Here is a 14497-nt window from a genome sequence, read left to right on the forward strand (position 1 = left end):
GCCGTGGTCCCGCCCAGCCAATGGGGACGCTCCGCTTGGCTCACGCTTCCCCTGGCGGGGCCGCCGGGTGGAACCAATGGGGCGGCACGAGGGGGGCGCGCCGGGCACGGCAGAGCGGCCCCGCGGCGCTCGCCAATCGCGAGAGGCCAGCTTAGAAGCAGCCGGCCAATGGAGGGGCTCCAGCGAGGGCGCGGCGGCCAATGGGGAGGCTCCACGAAGGGGTAACGGAGGGTATAAAAGGGCGGGCGGCGCGGCCTGGCGGCGCAGCGACGATCGGGGTTCGGCGGCTGTGCTGTGAGGGCCGGGCACGGTAAGGGCGGCGCGGACCGGGCCGGGGCGGCGGTTCTGAGCACGGAAAGGGCGGGCGGGGATGGAGGGCGGCGGCGGTTCCGCACGGGGAGGGCGGGCGGTTGCGGCGCGGGGAGGGGCGCACGTGGCGCTCCGTTGTGTAACCGGCGCTGTGACCCCCGCAGGTGGGCGCACAGAGCGGTCGCGATGAGGCTCCTGCTGCTGGTGCTGCTGGCGCTGGGCGCCGCCAGGGCGGACGAGGAGGAGAAGAAGGAGGACGTGGGCACGGTGGTGGGCATCGACCTGGGCACCACCTACTCCTGGTGCGTGGGGACTGGGGCAGTGCCGGGGCGGGGGTCAGGGCCTGTGGGCCCTGGGGAGTGCGGGGAAGAGGCTGCGGGAGGAGGGGAAGGGCGGCGGGAGGGATGTGCAGGCCCCGGCGCCGCCTGACGGTTCCGCTCCCCCCCACCCCCAGCGTGGGCGTCTTCAAGAACGGGCGCGTGGAAATCATCGCCAACGACCAGGGGAACCGCATCACGCCGTCCTACGTGGCGTTCACCCCCGAGGGAGAGCGTCTGATCGGCGATGCTGCCAAGAACCAGCTCACGTCTAACCCCGAGAACACCGTGTTTGATGCCAAGCGGCTCATCGGCCGCACCTGGAACGACCCCTCTGTGCAGCAGGACATCAAGTACCTGCCCTTCAAGGTGGGCCCCGAGTGTGAAGGGGGGGATCGGGGAGGACCTACAGTCCCAGTCAGAAGAGGCATCTGACTCACGGTGCCCTTCTGAGCAGCCCTGGGTTTCCCCAGCCTTCCTGGGAGGAACAACAGTTCCTGGTGATAACTGCCCTTAAGTTACATCTGTCACAGAGACTTTGTGTGGTTTTCGGAGAGAAGAAACCACTGGAACAAGTGGGAACAATTGTATAAAGGATTGAATGAGACAGTATCCATTGTTCTCCTCAGGTGGTTGAGAAGAAAGCCAAACCCCACATTCAGGTCGATGTTGGAGGGGGACAGACAAAAACATTTGCTCCTGAAGAAATTTCTGCGATGGTCCTGACAAAGATGAAGGAAACTGCAGAGGCTTACCTGGGGAAGAAAGTGAGTGCATGGGAGCTGCTAGTACCAACTTAGAGCAGCAGCTTTAGGAAAGGGGAGATGGGTGGGCTGAGTCAGGGTTACCCATGACATCCTGAACCCCACTCAGAACTGCAGGCCCCTCAGGCAGCCCTGTTGAATGGGCCTTCACCTCTGTGTAAAGAAAGTGGGACCAGCACTGCTCTGGGCAGCTGGTGCTCTGTACAGACTGTGGTTTTCTGTCCTGTCTCTAACAGAGCTGTGTCTTTCCCTCCCTGCCCAGGTGACCCATGCAGTGGTGACAGTGCCAGCCTACTTCAACGACGCCCAGCGCCAGGCGACCAAGGACGCCGGGACCATCGCGGGGCTCAACGTGATGCGCATCATCAACGAGCCGTGAGTACCCACCCCTGTCCTGCCCCTGGGGAGGGCTGGGCTGGCACCCCCAGCCCTGACAGGCTGTTCCCTGTACAGAACAGCTGCTGCCATTGCCTACGGACTGGACAAGAGGGAGGGAGAGAAGAACATCCTTGTGTTCGACCTGGGTGGCGGCACTTTTGATGTCTCTCTCCTGACAATCGACAATGGAGTCTTTGAAGTTGTGGCTACCAATGGTGACACTCACCTGGGTGGAGAAGACTTTGACCAGCGTGTTATGGAGCATTTCATCAAACTCTACAAGAAGAAAACTGGCAAAGATGTCAGGAAGGACAACAGAGCTGTGCAGAAGCTGAGGAGGGAGGTGGAGAAGGCCAAGCGAGCACTGTCATCTCAGCACCAGGCCAGGATTGAAATAGAGTCCTTCTTTGAGGGAGAGGATTTCTCGGAGACGCTCACCCGAGCCAAGTTCGAGGAGCTGAACATGGTAAGTTTAGAAAGATAAAGTTACATGGCCTCAGGACATGGCTGAGGACTTGGGAATGTGCAGTGTCTCATGCTGTGACATTGCACTTTGGGGTATAAATAACTCCTGCTTGCACAGAACAGCAGGCAGCTGCTCCCTGCCACAGAGCTGGGGCCTCACCAAGGCTGCTCATGAGCCAGTGTGTCCCTCCTCTGCAGTGGTTGTCCTTTGTACCCCAGAGCGGCACAGTGGGGAAACTGGACATGTTGGCAATCCAGTCTCACAGTTGTGTGGGTTTTGTCTCCACAGGACCTGTTCCGTTCCACAATGAAGCCTGTTCAGAAAGTTCTGGAAGATTCTGACCTGAAGAAGTCTGATATTGATGAGATTGTCCTTGTTGGTGGATCAACTCGCATCCCCAAAATCCAGCAGCTCGTTAAAGAGTTCTTCAATGGGAAGGAACCTTCTCGTGGCATTAACCCAGACGAGGCTGTAGCCTATGGAGCAGCTGTCCAGGCTGGAGTGCTCTCTGGAGACCAGGACACAGGTAATGACACCTTCACTGTCACCTCAGTGTTGACTGAAGAGTGGGTGCTGGGCATTGACAGGCAAATGCAGTAGAACCTAGGTCTCTTCCAGTCCCTGCAGTTCTGTGCCCTTTAGGCTTCAGGATCCTCTCTGGAGTGTTGGGATGTTGTGTTTCCTGTTGAAGTGGTGTCACACTCTTGCCCTTGATCTGTTCCAGGTGACTTGGTGCTGCTCGATGTCTGTCCCCTGACACTTGGCATTGAGACTGTCGGAGGTGTCATGACCAAGCTGATCCCAAGAAACACTGTTGTTCCCACAAAGAAGTCCCAGATCTTCTCCACAGCTTCTGACAACCAGCCAACTGTGACCATCAAGGTGTATGAAGGTGGGTGTCACTTTTGGGGGCCCACAGGAGCACTGGAGTCTGTAGGGTTCTTATTCTTGCTGCTGTCTTGTCACAAAGGCTGCAGATATTTTGTAGATGGAAGTTGGCTCCTGGTTTCACAAAGTACAAACTACAGCTAGGACAGTAACCACCTCCTTGTGTCTTCCAGGTGAGCGTCCCCTCACCAAGGACAACCATCTCCTGGGAACGTTCGATCTCACGGGGATCCCTCCTGCCCCCCGTGGTGTCCCCCAGATCGAGGTCACCTTTGAAATAGATGTGAATGGGATCCTCCGGGTCACGGCCGAGGACAAGGGCACCGGGAACAAGAACAAGATCACCATCACCAACGACCAGAACCGGCTGACGCCTGAGGAGATCGAGAGGATGGTGAACGACGCTGAGAAGTTTGCTGAGGAGGACAAGAAGCTCAAGGAACGCATCGATGCCCGGAATGAGCTGGAAAGCTATGCCTATTCCCTGAAGAACCAGATCGGGGACAAGGAGAAGCTGGGTGGGAAGCTGTCCTCTGAGGACAAGGAAACTATAGAGAAGGCAGTGGAGGAAAAGATCGAGTGGCTGGAGAGCCATCAGGATGGAGACATCGAAGACTTCAAGGCCCAGAAGAAGGAGCTGGAGGAGGTGGTGCAGCCCATCGTCAGCAAGCTGTACGGCAGCGCGGGGCCTCCCCCCGGGGAGGAGGAGGCGGCAGAGAAGGACGAGTTGTAGATACGGCGTCTCCGAATGTGGTGTGTGTATATATTGGACTCAGGAACATTGTTTAAAATATTGAACTCTTAATTTGGAATGTAACTCTGAATCTTCACTCGAGAGTGGAGCTGGAACCGCTAGCCCGACGTGGCTGTATCCTGCTTTTCGTTAGCAGTCGCTCGATGTCCGGGGAGGGAGCAGGGGGGGAGTGTAAATGTGGGTTTAGAAGTATTGGCAGTGGAACATTCTATTTAACAACTTGGTCATGTGAACTTGGTGTAGAGCTTTTCTACCTGGAGTGACCACAATAAATTTGTTATTTACACTGGACTCTGCTCTAGTTCTGTGATTTCCATTGCCCAGTCACAGCAGCTCCATCCAGGAGCTGCATTTACCCTGAGGGATGGATGCAGCTCTCCCCTCAAGGTACCACTCATGGGATCATGGAAAGGGGAGCAGCTGTACCTGGGGGGGATGAGTCTTCCTGCACAGCCCTGAGTTTAGAGTGGATAAAGCTGGAAAGGAAAAGAGTTGGGGGGTTTGAAAGCAGGAGTTGGGCATCTGTTGAGCTGGACTGAGCTGGGACTCCCTGTTTCTGAAGGGAGCTGGTGGACTTTGCCCTCACTGCAGTTGTATGATGCAACATCCTGATAAGGAAGGGGGGATCCAGCCTGAGTAACTGCCAAAGGGGCAGCTTTTCTTGAGCTGGGGGAGGTTTTCTTGAGCTGCAGTAGTGAGGGGGGAGGTTGGCTTAACTACAACCACATTTTCTTGCAGTATTTAAACTTCTCAAGAGCTTTATTAAAGTCTCACATGAAACAGACCAGTTTTCTGAAGACTGAAAAGTAGCCTACACCTTATAAAAAAAAAATCTAATTGGAATTTGGTCTTTTTATTTTAACTGTGATCCTTATCCCATCCATGGGATTAGATAAGACATTGAACTGAGTCCAGAGGGAGCTTTTGTGGTGCCAGCTCCAGTAGTGCCTTAAAGCCACTGGCCCTTGGCAAGACCCTGTGCAGGCAGAGCCCCTGTCCCTCAGGGGTGTCCAGGGGCAAAATCAACCCCAGGGGACTCTCCAGCTATAGGAAATGCTGGTGCTGTGGGGGCACAGCCCCACTACTCCAGGAGGGTGACCAGGCAGTCCCCATGCAGCTGCCCCTGCGTGTCCATCCCCCCAAACACCAACAGCAGATGCACAACCGTGTCTTCAGTGCTGCCCTGGCCCTGCTGGAGGGGCCCAGCACTGTCCCCCGCTGGCACAGGTGGCTCTGTCCCAGCTGTGGTGGCTCCCCTGTCCCCCTGGGTCCCAGCCTGCCAGGGAATGACACACATGGCATGGTCCAGCCTCCCAGCAGGCACGGGGGACTCAAACTGCAGGAGTGTCCACTGCTGCCTCCCTGCAGTGCAAAGACACAGTCACAGCTTCAGCTGTCACATATGGGGACAGTGACACTGTTCATTAGCACAGCCTCGAGCCTTTAGTCCTGCAGTGTGACCCCAGGGGAAGGCCCAGGGCCTGGGCAGGTACCATGCTCCCCAGCTGGCACTGGCTGAGAGCAGCCCCCTACCTGTGTGATACTTGTAGGTGGTGTCCAGGGTCCCTTCTGGGCCTATTCCACCAAAAATGTACACGTGCTCCCTGAACGCTGCCGAGGAGTGGGATGCTCGTCCCCCGGGGATGTCACCAGTGGCCGGGACCTTCACCCACCTCATGTCACCTGGTGCAGGAAGAGAACACACTCATGGCTGTGCATTACACAAACCCCACCAGCTCTGCTGATTTAAACAGAGAGGGATATTTCAGGCACTTGAGAGCCAGTATTTTTGAAGAGCAAGGTCCCCCAAAGTCCAAGCACATCCCACAAGGTACCCACACTCACTTGTGTCGATGCAGAACAGGTCGTTGTAAAAAACATCTCCAGCCAAACCCCCGTGGATGAAGAGCTTGGTCCCAACTGCCACCACGGCGTGGCCATGGCGAGGGGAGGGGGGGTCACCATGAGTGTCTGGCTGGGACCAGGTCAGGGTGGCTAAAAACGTGAGCACAGATGCATCAGGAAGGAAACTCTGGAAGCTCCACAGACCAGAGACCCCAAAGCCCCACCAAGGCTTCCCGAGGAAGTGCCTGGAGCAGCGTCTGAACTCCCAGTGCCTGAAGCGGGCCCGAGTCCGTCAGCAGAGGGAGCAGCCGCCCGGTGAGGCTCAGACCCCGGCGGGGCCCAGCACCACCACAGCTCTGCCGGGCCCGGCACAGGTACCTGTGTCGAACACGTGCAGCCGCTGGTCCCGCACCGGCTCCGCGCCCCTGTGCCCGCCTCCGAACACGAACAGCCGGGCCCCGACGGCGGCCGAGGACGTGTGGAATGTGCGGGGCTGCGGCGGCGATCCCTTCACCGCGGGGCTCTCCCACGTGCCTGTTTCTGCTTGAGACATTGGATTAACGGAACAACGGGAAAGGGAATGCCCGGCCCCGCTCCCCCGCCCCGCTCCCGGGCACTCACCGGGGTCCAGCACCTGGACGCAGCCGCGGTTCCCGGCGGGGTGGGCGCCACCGAACACCCAGAGGCGCGGGGGGCCGGGGCCGGGCAGGAACGTGGCGTGCTCGTAGCGCGGCCGCAGCCCGCGCCAGCCGGCGGGGACCCAGCGGAGCGGGGCTGCGGGCGGGGAGAGGGGTCGGATCGGGCCCGGGGCCCCGAGGCGCCCCGCCCGCCCCCTGCCCAGCCCCGGCCCTCACCCAGCTCCACGAAATGCGCGTCCGCGAAGGCGCCGGCGGGATCGGCGCCGCCCAGCAGGAGGACGCGGCCGGGCAAGGCGAGGCAGCCGAGTCCCACCCGGGCGCGGGGCCGCTCCCCGAGCGGGCTCAGCCGGTACCTGCGGGGCGACGGCGGCGCTCACTCAGGGCCGGGCCGGGCCGGGCCGTGGGGCCCCCGCGCTATCCATGTTCCCGTCCCCGCTGTCCCGCTCACCACCGCCCGGCCCGGGTCCCACAGCTGTCCCCCTCCCCGTCCCCGCTGTTCCGCTCACCACCGCCCGGCCCGGGTCCCCCCGCTGTCCCCGTCCCCGTTGTCCCGCTCACCACCGCCCGGCCTGGGGCCGCCCCCCCGGCGGCAGCTCCAGCAGCGCCCGCGGCGCCATCGCCGCTCCCGGCCCGGAAGTGCCGCCGGAAGTGCTCCCGCGCTTCCGCTTGCGCCGGCGGCGCGCGCCGCTGGCCGGAAGTGGCGGCCCCGCTTCCGGCCCGAGCCCCGAGCCAAGATGGCGCCGCTGGACCTGGACAAGTACGTGGAGATCGCGCGGCTCTGCAAGTACCTGCCCGAGAACGACCTCAAGGTGCGCCCGCGGCCAAGGGGCCGGGCCGGCCCAGGCCGGCCCGGGCGGGACGGGGCGGGCGGGGCCGGCGGTACCGGCGCTGACCCCGACCCTGCCCCGCTCGCTCCTGCAGCGCCTCTGTGACTATGTGTGTGACCTGCTGCTGGAGGAGTCCAACGTCCAGCCCGTCTCCACGCCCGTCACCGTCTGCGGGGACATCCACGGGCAGGTAACGCCGGGCCGGGCCGCCCCCGGTGCAGCGCCGGGCCGGTGCGGTGCCCCCTCACGCGTGTCTCCCCCCGCAGTTCTATGACCTGTGCGAGCTGTTCCGGACCGGTGGGCAGGTCCCCGACACCAACTACATCTTCATGGTACGTGCGGCGGGCCGGCCCTGCCCGCGGGGCTCGGCGGGGTCCCGGACCCCACCCGGGGGTTGTGCCGCCGGAGCAGCGGGACCGGCGCAGCTCCCGCCGTGCCAGGGCCGGGGTCACACCCGGCACTGCCGGTGCCCACAGAGCCGGTCCCAGGCACCCAGCACATCCTGGCTCCCTGCAGCGCTCGGGGGGCTGTGTTCCTCTGTGCTCTGCTGTGGGACTGCTGCTCCATGTACGGTGTCTCTGCCCCCAGGGGGACTTTGTAGATCGGGGCTATTACAGCCTGGAGACCTTCACGTACCTGCTGGCTCTCAAGGCCAAGTGGCCCGACCGCATCACGCTGCTGAGGGGCAACCACGAGAGCAGGCAGATCACCCAGGTGTACGGGTTCTATGGTGAGTGCCCCATGCCTGGGGCACCTCTGCCCTGACAGCCCTGTGAGTGCCCAGGGCTCTGCTGGGGGGACGGGGCTCAGTGAACTCGGGTGTTCTCATTCGTTCATGTGGCTGTGGCTGTGTTTGGAACGTGTTTAAGGCACATCTCGTTGCTCTGCCTCTGGCATGCGAGGTTGCTGTTCAGTTTTTGGTGCCACATTCAATTTTAGAGACAGAGACTGAGTCAGAGGCAGATCTCAGCCCCTCCTGGTGCTGGTCCTGTCCGGCAGCAGGACCCAGTGTGGGGCTCCTGTGACACACTGAGTTCACAAGTTGTGCTCTCAGTGTTTGCTCTGCCTCTCTGATCCATGAAATCCCACACTCTCTCCCACAGACGAGTGCCAAACCAAATACGGGAACGCCAATGCCTGGAGATACTGCACCAAAGTGTTTGACATGCTCACCATCGCAGCTGTAAGTGCAGACACCACCTGGGAACGGGGAGCAGAGAGTCTGGGGGGAGCTGTGGGGCTGGGGCCTGTCCGGGGCTGGGCTGGGCGAGTGCTGAGTGCCTGTACACGGGTGGTTTCCCTGCAGTTGATAGACGAGCAGATCCTGTGTGTGCACGGGGGCCTCTCCCCAGACATCAAGACCCTGGATCAGATCCGGACCATCGAGCGGAACCAGGAGATCCCCCACAAAGGCGCCTTCTGTGACCTGGTGTGGTCGGACCCCGAGGACGTGGACACGTGGGCCATCAGCCCCCGTGGGGCAGGGTGGCTCTTCGGGGCCAAGGTCACCAATGAGGTAACTGTGCTGGGGGAGGTGCCTGCAGAGCCCAGGGGGGTTGGAGTGGACCAAGGCACTGCCAGGCCATGAGCTCCCCTGTCACACCTCTGACAGCAGGTCCTGCTGATGGGGAAGCTTTGCCTGCACGAGCTGGAAAAAATGAGCCATTTGAACCTAAAAGCACAAATACAACTGTCAGGTGTGCTAACACTGACCTTGCTTTCGAAAAGTGTAATGTGGTGAGACTCACTGGTGTGCCCCTGGGCTTTGTGTGGAATGCTTTCCAAAGGATTTAACAGAAAAATACCATTTTTCGTAACAATTCTTGAGTTAATTTTGTTCCTTTGGAGAGCAGTGAGTAGACTCCTCAGGGCTCTGTCACGCTGGCCTTGCCAGGCTCTGCCCTGGCACAGCGTGTTCAGGAAGGATCGAGCCTGGGGACGGCACAGCCCTGGCATTGTGGCTGCTGCCCGGATTGCGTGGTGTTCCTCACAGCCCAGGTTTCCTCACTGCTCAGGTCTCCAAGTGCTGTGCTGTTCTCAGCTGTGCCAGGGCTGGAGCAGCACCCTGCATGGGCAGGGCGGCTCAGGGCACACTGACCTCCCCCCTTCCCTTGCAGTTTGTCCACATCAACAACCTGAAGCTGATCTGCAGAGCACACCAGCTCGTCCACGAAGGCTACAAGTTCATGTTTGATGAGAAGCTGGTCACGGTATGGTCAGCACCCAACTACTGCTACCGCTGCGGGAACATCGCCTCCATCATGGTCTTCAAAGATGTAAATACAAGAGAACCAAAGTTATTCCGTGCAGTTCCAGATTCAGAGCGTGTCATTCCTCCCCGGACAACCACGCCCTACTTCCTCTGAGCCCTCGCCCGCCTGCTCTCTCCTCTCCCTGTCCTGCCCCTTTACAATATACTTTTTATTGAGCACTTTGCTGCTGAAATGCTGCCTCTTGCCTTTTTTATTTTTAAATTATCTAAATTTATTGTGTATTATGGTGTCTGTAGCAAGTTTTTTTTCCCCCTCCCCTAGATTAATTTCAGAGTATTTGTAATATGTCCTTGAAATTTGTACTACTGCATGTAGTCCTGGGTTAGATGAACTGATTCCTTTAACCCCGCGCTCCAGGAGCTGCTCGGGCCCGTCTTTTGTTCAGCTTTTTGTTTTGGTAAGTTTTAAGAAATTTCAGCAGCAAAGTCCGTGCCCGGCGTGCGGCGGGGCCGGGGCTGCCCGTGCCGGGGCCTTGTCCGAGTGTTACGTGGATCCCAATAAAGCGGTCGAAGGGCTGTTCCCCGTTCCCGGTCTGTTCCGTTTTCCTCGGGATTCCGGTTAAACCCGCGAACCTGCTGCAGCGACGGGATTTGTACATTAAAGTCATCGTTCGGATTTTTTCCAGGCTCTTTTGTGTCATTAATAAAGCCGCGCGTCGGTGCCGCCCCCGTCCCTGCCCCGCTCCCCGTCCCTGCCCCGCTCCCCGTCCCTGCCCGCCGGGGCGGAGCGCGGGTTCCGCTTCCGCCGGGGCTGCGATGATGCTGTTCCTGTTCCTGTTCCTGTTCCCCGAGCCCGTCCGGCCCCGGTGCCCGTCCCGGGCGGGGATGGCGCGGAGCACCCTCTCCTCCCGCTTCCGCCGCCTCGACATCGACCAGTACGACGAGAACCGCTTCGTGGAGGAGCCCGAGGAGGCGGCGGCGGCCGAGCCCGATGCGAGCCCCGAGGTGGAGGCGCTGCTCAGGCAATATCCTTTGGGACGGGGGGCCGGGGGGTCCCGGGGAGCCCCGGGGGGCGGAGGCGGGGACCGGCCACGAGCGCCCGTGCGGGGCGGGAGCGCGCCCGGGCCCGGCCCGGCCCCCCGAGCCACCCCCGCGGCCGTGGCGCGGCTCTGCCCCGGTACCGAGGGTTTGAGTCCTTGACCCCCCGCACAGGGGAGGCGCTCCGAGCCTTCCACACCGCCATCCGCAGCTCCCCCGGCAACACCAGGAACCAGGCGATGAAGGTAACGGGGCCGGGGGGTCGGGAGCTGGGAGGTGACGGTGTCACCCCGGAGGGCTGATCAGCTCCCGCCGTGCTTAATGAGCTGCCGCGGTGACGGGCTGTGTCTTCACACGGGTGACGCCCGGGCGTTCTCCCCTTCCTCCTCCTTTAACCCCAGGACTGCTCAACTGATCACCTACAGAAATAGCCCAGCCTGGAACGTGGCTACCTCTTCTCAGACACGAGTCTTGGAATTGCTCCCAGCTCTTGTGGTTCTCAGATTCCTTTCCTTTCCTTGTCTTCTCAGGAGCAGGCCCAGGGAACGATGCTTAAAGTCCTCACATCTTTTAAAAGCAGTGAAATAGAACAAGCGGTGAATTCCTTAGACAGAAATGGTGTTGACTTGTTAATGAAGTACATTTATAAAGGATTTGAAAAGCCAACAGAAAACAGCAGTGCAATATTACTTCAGTGGCACGAAAAGGTACGTGTTCAGGGCACTCTTGGCTCAGCCACACTCGCAGGCCCCTGGTCAGTGGTTTTGGGAGGGCCCCTGCAAGAGAATCAGGTGCAGGCAGGGCCTCATCCCTGAGGAGCACAGTGTTTCCTTTTATCTTTAGTCTCTGAGCCTGGACTCACAAAGCCTTTGCCTGTATTTCAAACCCTGCCCTTGGCCACGGGCACAGGGCAGTGTGTGCTGGAGGAGGCCTCGTGCTGCCTTCAGCGCCCGACGCCTGCAGCGGCTGCAGAGGAGAAGGGAGGGAGTGGGGAAGTGTCTGGATGGATGGAGCAGCTGCCTCTGCAGTGAGTGTTCGGCCCAGGGGGGCCCAGCCTGCCTCAGATCTGATAGTTTTCATTGTCTGAGTCACAGGATTTAGCAAAACCGTTTGGTTTGCCCAGGAGAGGCTTTTGAGGTCTCCAAAAAGATTCCATTGGGGTCCAGAGTGGGCCTCTTCTGTTTCTTTGGAATGTGAGATGGGGAACGTGGGATGTGTTCAGCAGCTGACTGTGGGACCTTCTTCCCTCTCTGTGGTGGGATGGGGCACATTCCAGGTTGAGGCACATCCCAGGAGCAGCTGCTGGGTGCCACTGCCCCTGGGCAGGAATCCAAGTGAACTCTTCCCTACTGCAGGGGTTTTAGCTGCAGCCCAGGCTATCAGTGCTCCTCTCAGGAAAACTGATCCCTGGGAATGCCCTCCCTGGGCAGGGCAGCTGCTGCAAACACGGTGTCATTTCACAAGGTGCAGGGCTTTTTCCCGTGGTGGTAAATGCAGAGCTGGTGTAGTGTGACTCCAGCTATTGGCAGCTGCCACCAGCTTTGCAGAGCCTTGACAAGGGAGGAGGGGATTTCTCAGGACAGCAAAGAACATGTTTCTGCTTGCTTTTTGTTTTTTTTCTTTTTTCCCTGTTGTTTCCACCGGGGTATTTTCAGGTAACTGTGGGTGGGTGCTCCCGGCGTGGGAGGTGACACAACACGCCCTGACGGGAGCAGTGACGGGTCTCAGAGCGTGTGGGCACACGTAAGGCAGCTCATCCTCTGTTGTGAAAGGAGCAAGGCAGGGCTGAGTAGGCTGGGCAGGGTTTACAGCCTTGTGTTCTCGTGTGGTGCTACTAGTAGGACGTGTGGCTTGCTCAGAGCGGAGTCAGCTCGGTGGTAGTACCAGTCTGTCCTCTGGAAAAGGGCTGTGGCAGGTCTGGCAGCTCAGAACATTTACGTGCCTGCAGCACCTGCAGGTTCTGCTCTGAAGGGGTGCTTTGCATTCATCCAGTCACCTGTTCCCCTGTCTCATACTGCTCATCCCTGCTCTGGTTCCATACACTGTGATACCCCTGGGCTCTGTTGGAATTGTAGCTGCAAAGTAAACACCCCATTTTCAGCAGTCAGCTTTAATATTTATTTTTTCATAATCACCTCCATCTTCTAGATTTCGGAAGGAAATGTCATTTACACTGAGGGACACAAATTAAACTGAAACAAGCCCTTCCTCCTCCTCTCCTGCTCAGGGACACGGCGGGTGAGACATTCTGCTTCATCAGTGATGTGCAGCACTGGTGTCCTCGAGATCCAAAAGATGGTTAGATTTTGGAGGATGACATTTTCCGTGGCTAAACACTCAGATGTTTGTTCTGTGTGGGTTGCAGTAACTCTAACCTCTCTCCTTTCCCACAGGCACTGGCAGTAGGAGGACTGGGCTCCATAGTAAGAGTTCTTACAGCAAGAAAGACTGTTTAAAGACTGTTAACTTGGACAGAGACGACGGTCAGGTTTGGACTCAGAAGGAATGAGCTGAAACAACACTGGTCCATCTATAGAGATTACAATCTACTGAAATCCTACAGTAACCTCCTCTTGGAATGCTTTTAACCTTAAAGGTGGGGGAAGAGTAAAGGTATTCCTGCATATTCCGACTATCACATCCAGGAGCCACGACATTCTCCCGCTCCCTTCTTTAACAGGCAGAGAGAAGGCACAGTCCTGCCTCCTATTACTGTAAGTGAACAGGTGTTTCAGATGCTGCTTTATCCAGGTGTGGTGATACACGATCCCCTGTCCTGCTTAGTTCTGAGGTAGCTGTGTCCAGGCCAGCCAGATCCTGCAGCTGGTGGTGGGAGAAGGGGGGTGTTGGAATGGTGGGTTTGTACATGGGACAGAAGGCCTTGGTTGGACTCTGGGTTGGTTTAATGTAAAGTGAAGTGCCTGCTGCATCAATAAAGTTCTTGGATCACATGAGTTAATTTATTTTTAGCTAAACCATATGTCTGACACTTATTCCAAAGCAGGCCAGCAGTAACCAAGTCCAAGCTAAGTGTCCACCTTTGCATGACTGCTCCTAACTCCAGCTCCTTTACAGAATTTGTTCTCAAATCCAGGATGTAGGGAGTGAGACCACATGTAGCTGTTCCAATCAAGACTTCTGAGATGCAGTGAATAGAACACATCATCACCCTGGGTTAGACTTATATATTTTTGTCCGTGCTAGAAAGTCAAGAAGATACTCCAGAACTTGTAATTGATGTGTTAGTGTGTCCTTTGCATCAGAGGTCTGGTGCTTTGCCCAGACAGAAGGACACGACTCCTCAAGCTGTGGCTGTGCCCCTGGGCAGGGCTCCTGCCCTTTGGCACCAGGGAGCAGCTGCTGGGGAGGCCGTGCCCCACCCAGTCCTGTTTCCATCAGCTGCTCAAAGTGCAGCAGCAGCTGTTCCTGCTGAGAGGGGATTTTGGAGGCAGCAGCACTCCACCTCCTTGCTGGCACAGCTCCCTGGGAGACAGGCCCTGGTGGCACAGCTGGGACACCCATCCTTACCCTGGAAAGGGTCATGCTTTAAAATTCTATTTTAAATGGCTATAGAATCCCAGGGGAGATAACCAGAACTATAAAGAGAAGGAAGTCAAGATTAGGGTTTTGATCCAAAATGTATTGCACCACAAATTCCATAGTGTCTCATCATATAATCCATATTTACAGCATAGAAGAAAAGAAATCCAATGGCCATAGAAAGGATTATGTATAACCACTGTTCTGAGACAAGGGAAAGTGCATTAGCTTTTTAATACAAGTATACACACCAGTCTTGCTCTGATATCTAATGAAAATTCAACACTTAAGAACTAGTTTATGGTAAGTTGATCCTGTATGAGCTTTGGGATCTGAAATTGAAGTTGTTAGTGAATATATAACCTAGGATTTTGTCACTATTCCAGGCTGCCTGTCCTGCATTCCTTATTGTTCAGTAACCTTTCAAGCCAAGATCAACATAAACCCATTAGTCATTCAGCAGGCATCAACCTGAGCCAGGGAGTCCTGACCCCTGGTCCCACAGAAACAGGGCTGGGCAA

The 14497-nt window shown here is 57.9% G+C and overlaps 4 protein-coding genes across 5 annotated transcripts; 3 read left to right on the forward strand and 1 right to left on the reverse strand.

Moving 5' to 3' along the window:
* Positions 1–176: 176 nt before the first annotated feature.
* HSPA5 (heat shock protein family A (Hsp70) member 5) lies at positions 177–4167 on the forward strand. Its single transcript, XM_051807531.1, has 9 exons — positions 177–310; positions 474–611; positions 764–995; positions 1256–1393; positions 1653–1765; positions 1844–2234; positions 2523–2760; positions 2959–3126; positions 3296–4167. Exons 1-9 carry the CDS (start codon positions 201–203, stop codon positions 3853–3855), a joined length of 2088 nt encoding a protein of 695 aa, XP_051663491.1. The 5' UTR covers positions 177–200; the 3' UTR covers positions 3856–4167.
* Positions 4168–4616: 449 nt separating this feature from the next.
* Positions 4617–7018, reverse strand: RABEPK (Rab9 effector protein with kelch motifs). 2 transcript variants are annotated; one of them, XM_051807580.1, is made up of 7 exons: positions 6918–7018; positions 6576–6712; positions 6343–6495; positions 6100–6261; positions 5722–5871; positions 5410–5559; positions 4617–5238 (listed from the first exon to the last, which is right to left on the reverse strand). In XM_051807580.1, the coding sequence occupies exons 1-7, from the start codon at positions 6974–6976 to the stop codon at positions 4958–4960; spliced, it is 1092 nt and encodes a 363-aa protein (XP_051663540.1). In that variant the 5' UTR covers positions 6977–7018; the 3' UTR covers positions 4617–4957. The 2 variants fall into 2 exon arrangements, with proteins under 2 accessions (XP_051663540.1, XP_051663539.1); XM_051807579.1 differs by having other exon boundaries at positions 6100–6255; positions 6918–7011.
* Positions 7019–7044: 26 nt separating this feature from the next.
* PPP6C (protein phosphatase 6 catalytic subunit) lies at positions 7045–10086 on the forward strand. The gene is given in 7 exon segments (XM_051807583.1): positions 7045–7180; positions 7182–7376; positions 7453–7518; positions 7775–7916; positions 8290–8369; positions 8493–8702; positions 9304–10086. Coding segments are annotated over 7 exon segments (1029 nt in total). The 5' UTR covers positions 7045–7093; the 3' UTR covers positions 9553–10086.
* A 126-nt stretch (positions 10087–10212) lies between these two features.
* Positions 10213–13387, forward strand: ARPC5L (actin related protein 2/3 complex subunit 5 like). The gene is made up of 4 exons (XM_051807600.1): positions 10213–10423; positions 10609–10681; positions 10967–11143; positions 12830–13387. The coding sequence occupies exons 1-4, from the start codon at positions 10215–10217 to the stop codon at positions 12890–12892; spliced, it is 522 nt and encodes a 173-aa protein (XP_051663560.1). The 5' UTR covers positions 10213–10214; the 3' UTR covers positions 12893–13387.
* Positions 13388–14497: the final 1110 nt, after the last annotated feature.

The sequence above is a fragment of the Manacus candei genome, unplaced genomic scaffold, assembly GCF_025592945.1.
Source record: "Manacus candei isolate 608988 ecotype Guabito, Panama unplaced genomic scaffold, ASM2559294v1 h1tg000071l, whole genome shotgun sequence".
Taxonomy (NCBI): domain Eukaryota; kingdom Metazoa; phylum Chordata; class Aves; order Passeriformes; family Pipridae; genus Manacus; species Manacus candei.

Excerpts from the sequence above, each read along its gene's own strand:
- HSPA5 (XM_051807531.1), top strand. The coding sequence starts at position 201 with ATGGGGAGGCTCCACGAAGGGGTAACGGAGGGTATAAAAGGGCGGGCG. Across the intron at positions 2,235-2,522 it reads AGTTCGAGGAGCTGAACATG|GACCTGTTCCGTTCCACAAT; the intron begins GTAAGTTTAGAA and ends TTGTCTCCACAG. Across the intron at positions 3,127-3,295 it reads GACCATCAAGGTGTATGAAG|GTGAGCGTCCCCTCACCAAG; the intron begins GTGGGTGTCACT and ends TGTGTCTTCCAG.
- RABEPK (XM_051807580.1), bottom strand. The coding sequence starts at position 6,976 with ATGGCGCCGCGGGCGCTGCTGGAGCTGCCGCCGGGGGGGCGGCCCCAG. Across the intron at positions 6,713-6,917 it reads CGGCCCCAGGCCGGGCGGTG|GTACCGGCTGAGCCCGCTCG; the intron begins GTGAGCGGGACA and ends GTCGCCCCGCAG. Across the intron at positions 5,560-5,721 it reads CCTGTTCTGCATCGACACAA|GTGACATGAGGTGGGTGAAG; the intron begins GTGAGTGTGGGT and ends TTCCTGCACCAG.
- ARPC5L (XM_051807600.1), top strand. The coding sequence starts at position 10,215 with ATGATGCTGTTCCTGTTCCTGTTCCTGTTCCCCGAGCCCGTCCGGCCC. Across the intron at positions 10,424-10,608 it reads GTGGAGGCGCTGCTCAGGCA|AGGGGAGGCGCTCCGAGCCT; the intron begins ATATCCTTTGGG and ends GACCCCCCGCAC. Across the intron at positions 11,144-12,829 it reads TACTTCAGTGGCACGAAAAG|GCACTGGCAGTAGGAGGACT; the intron begins GTACGTGTTCAG and ends CCTTTCCCACAG.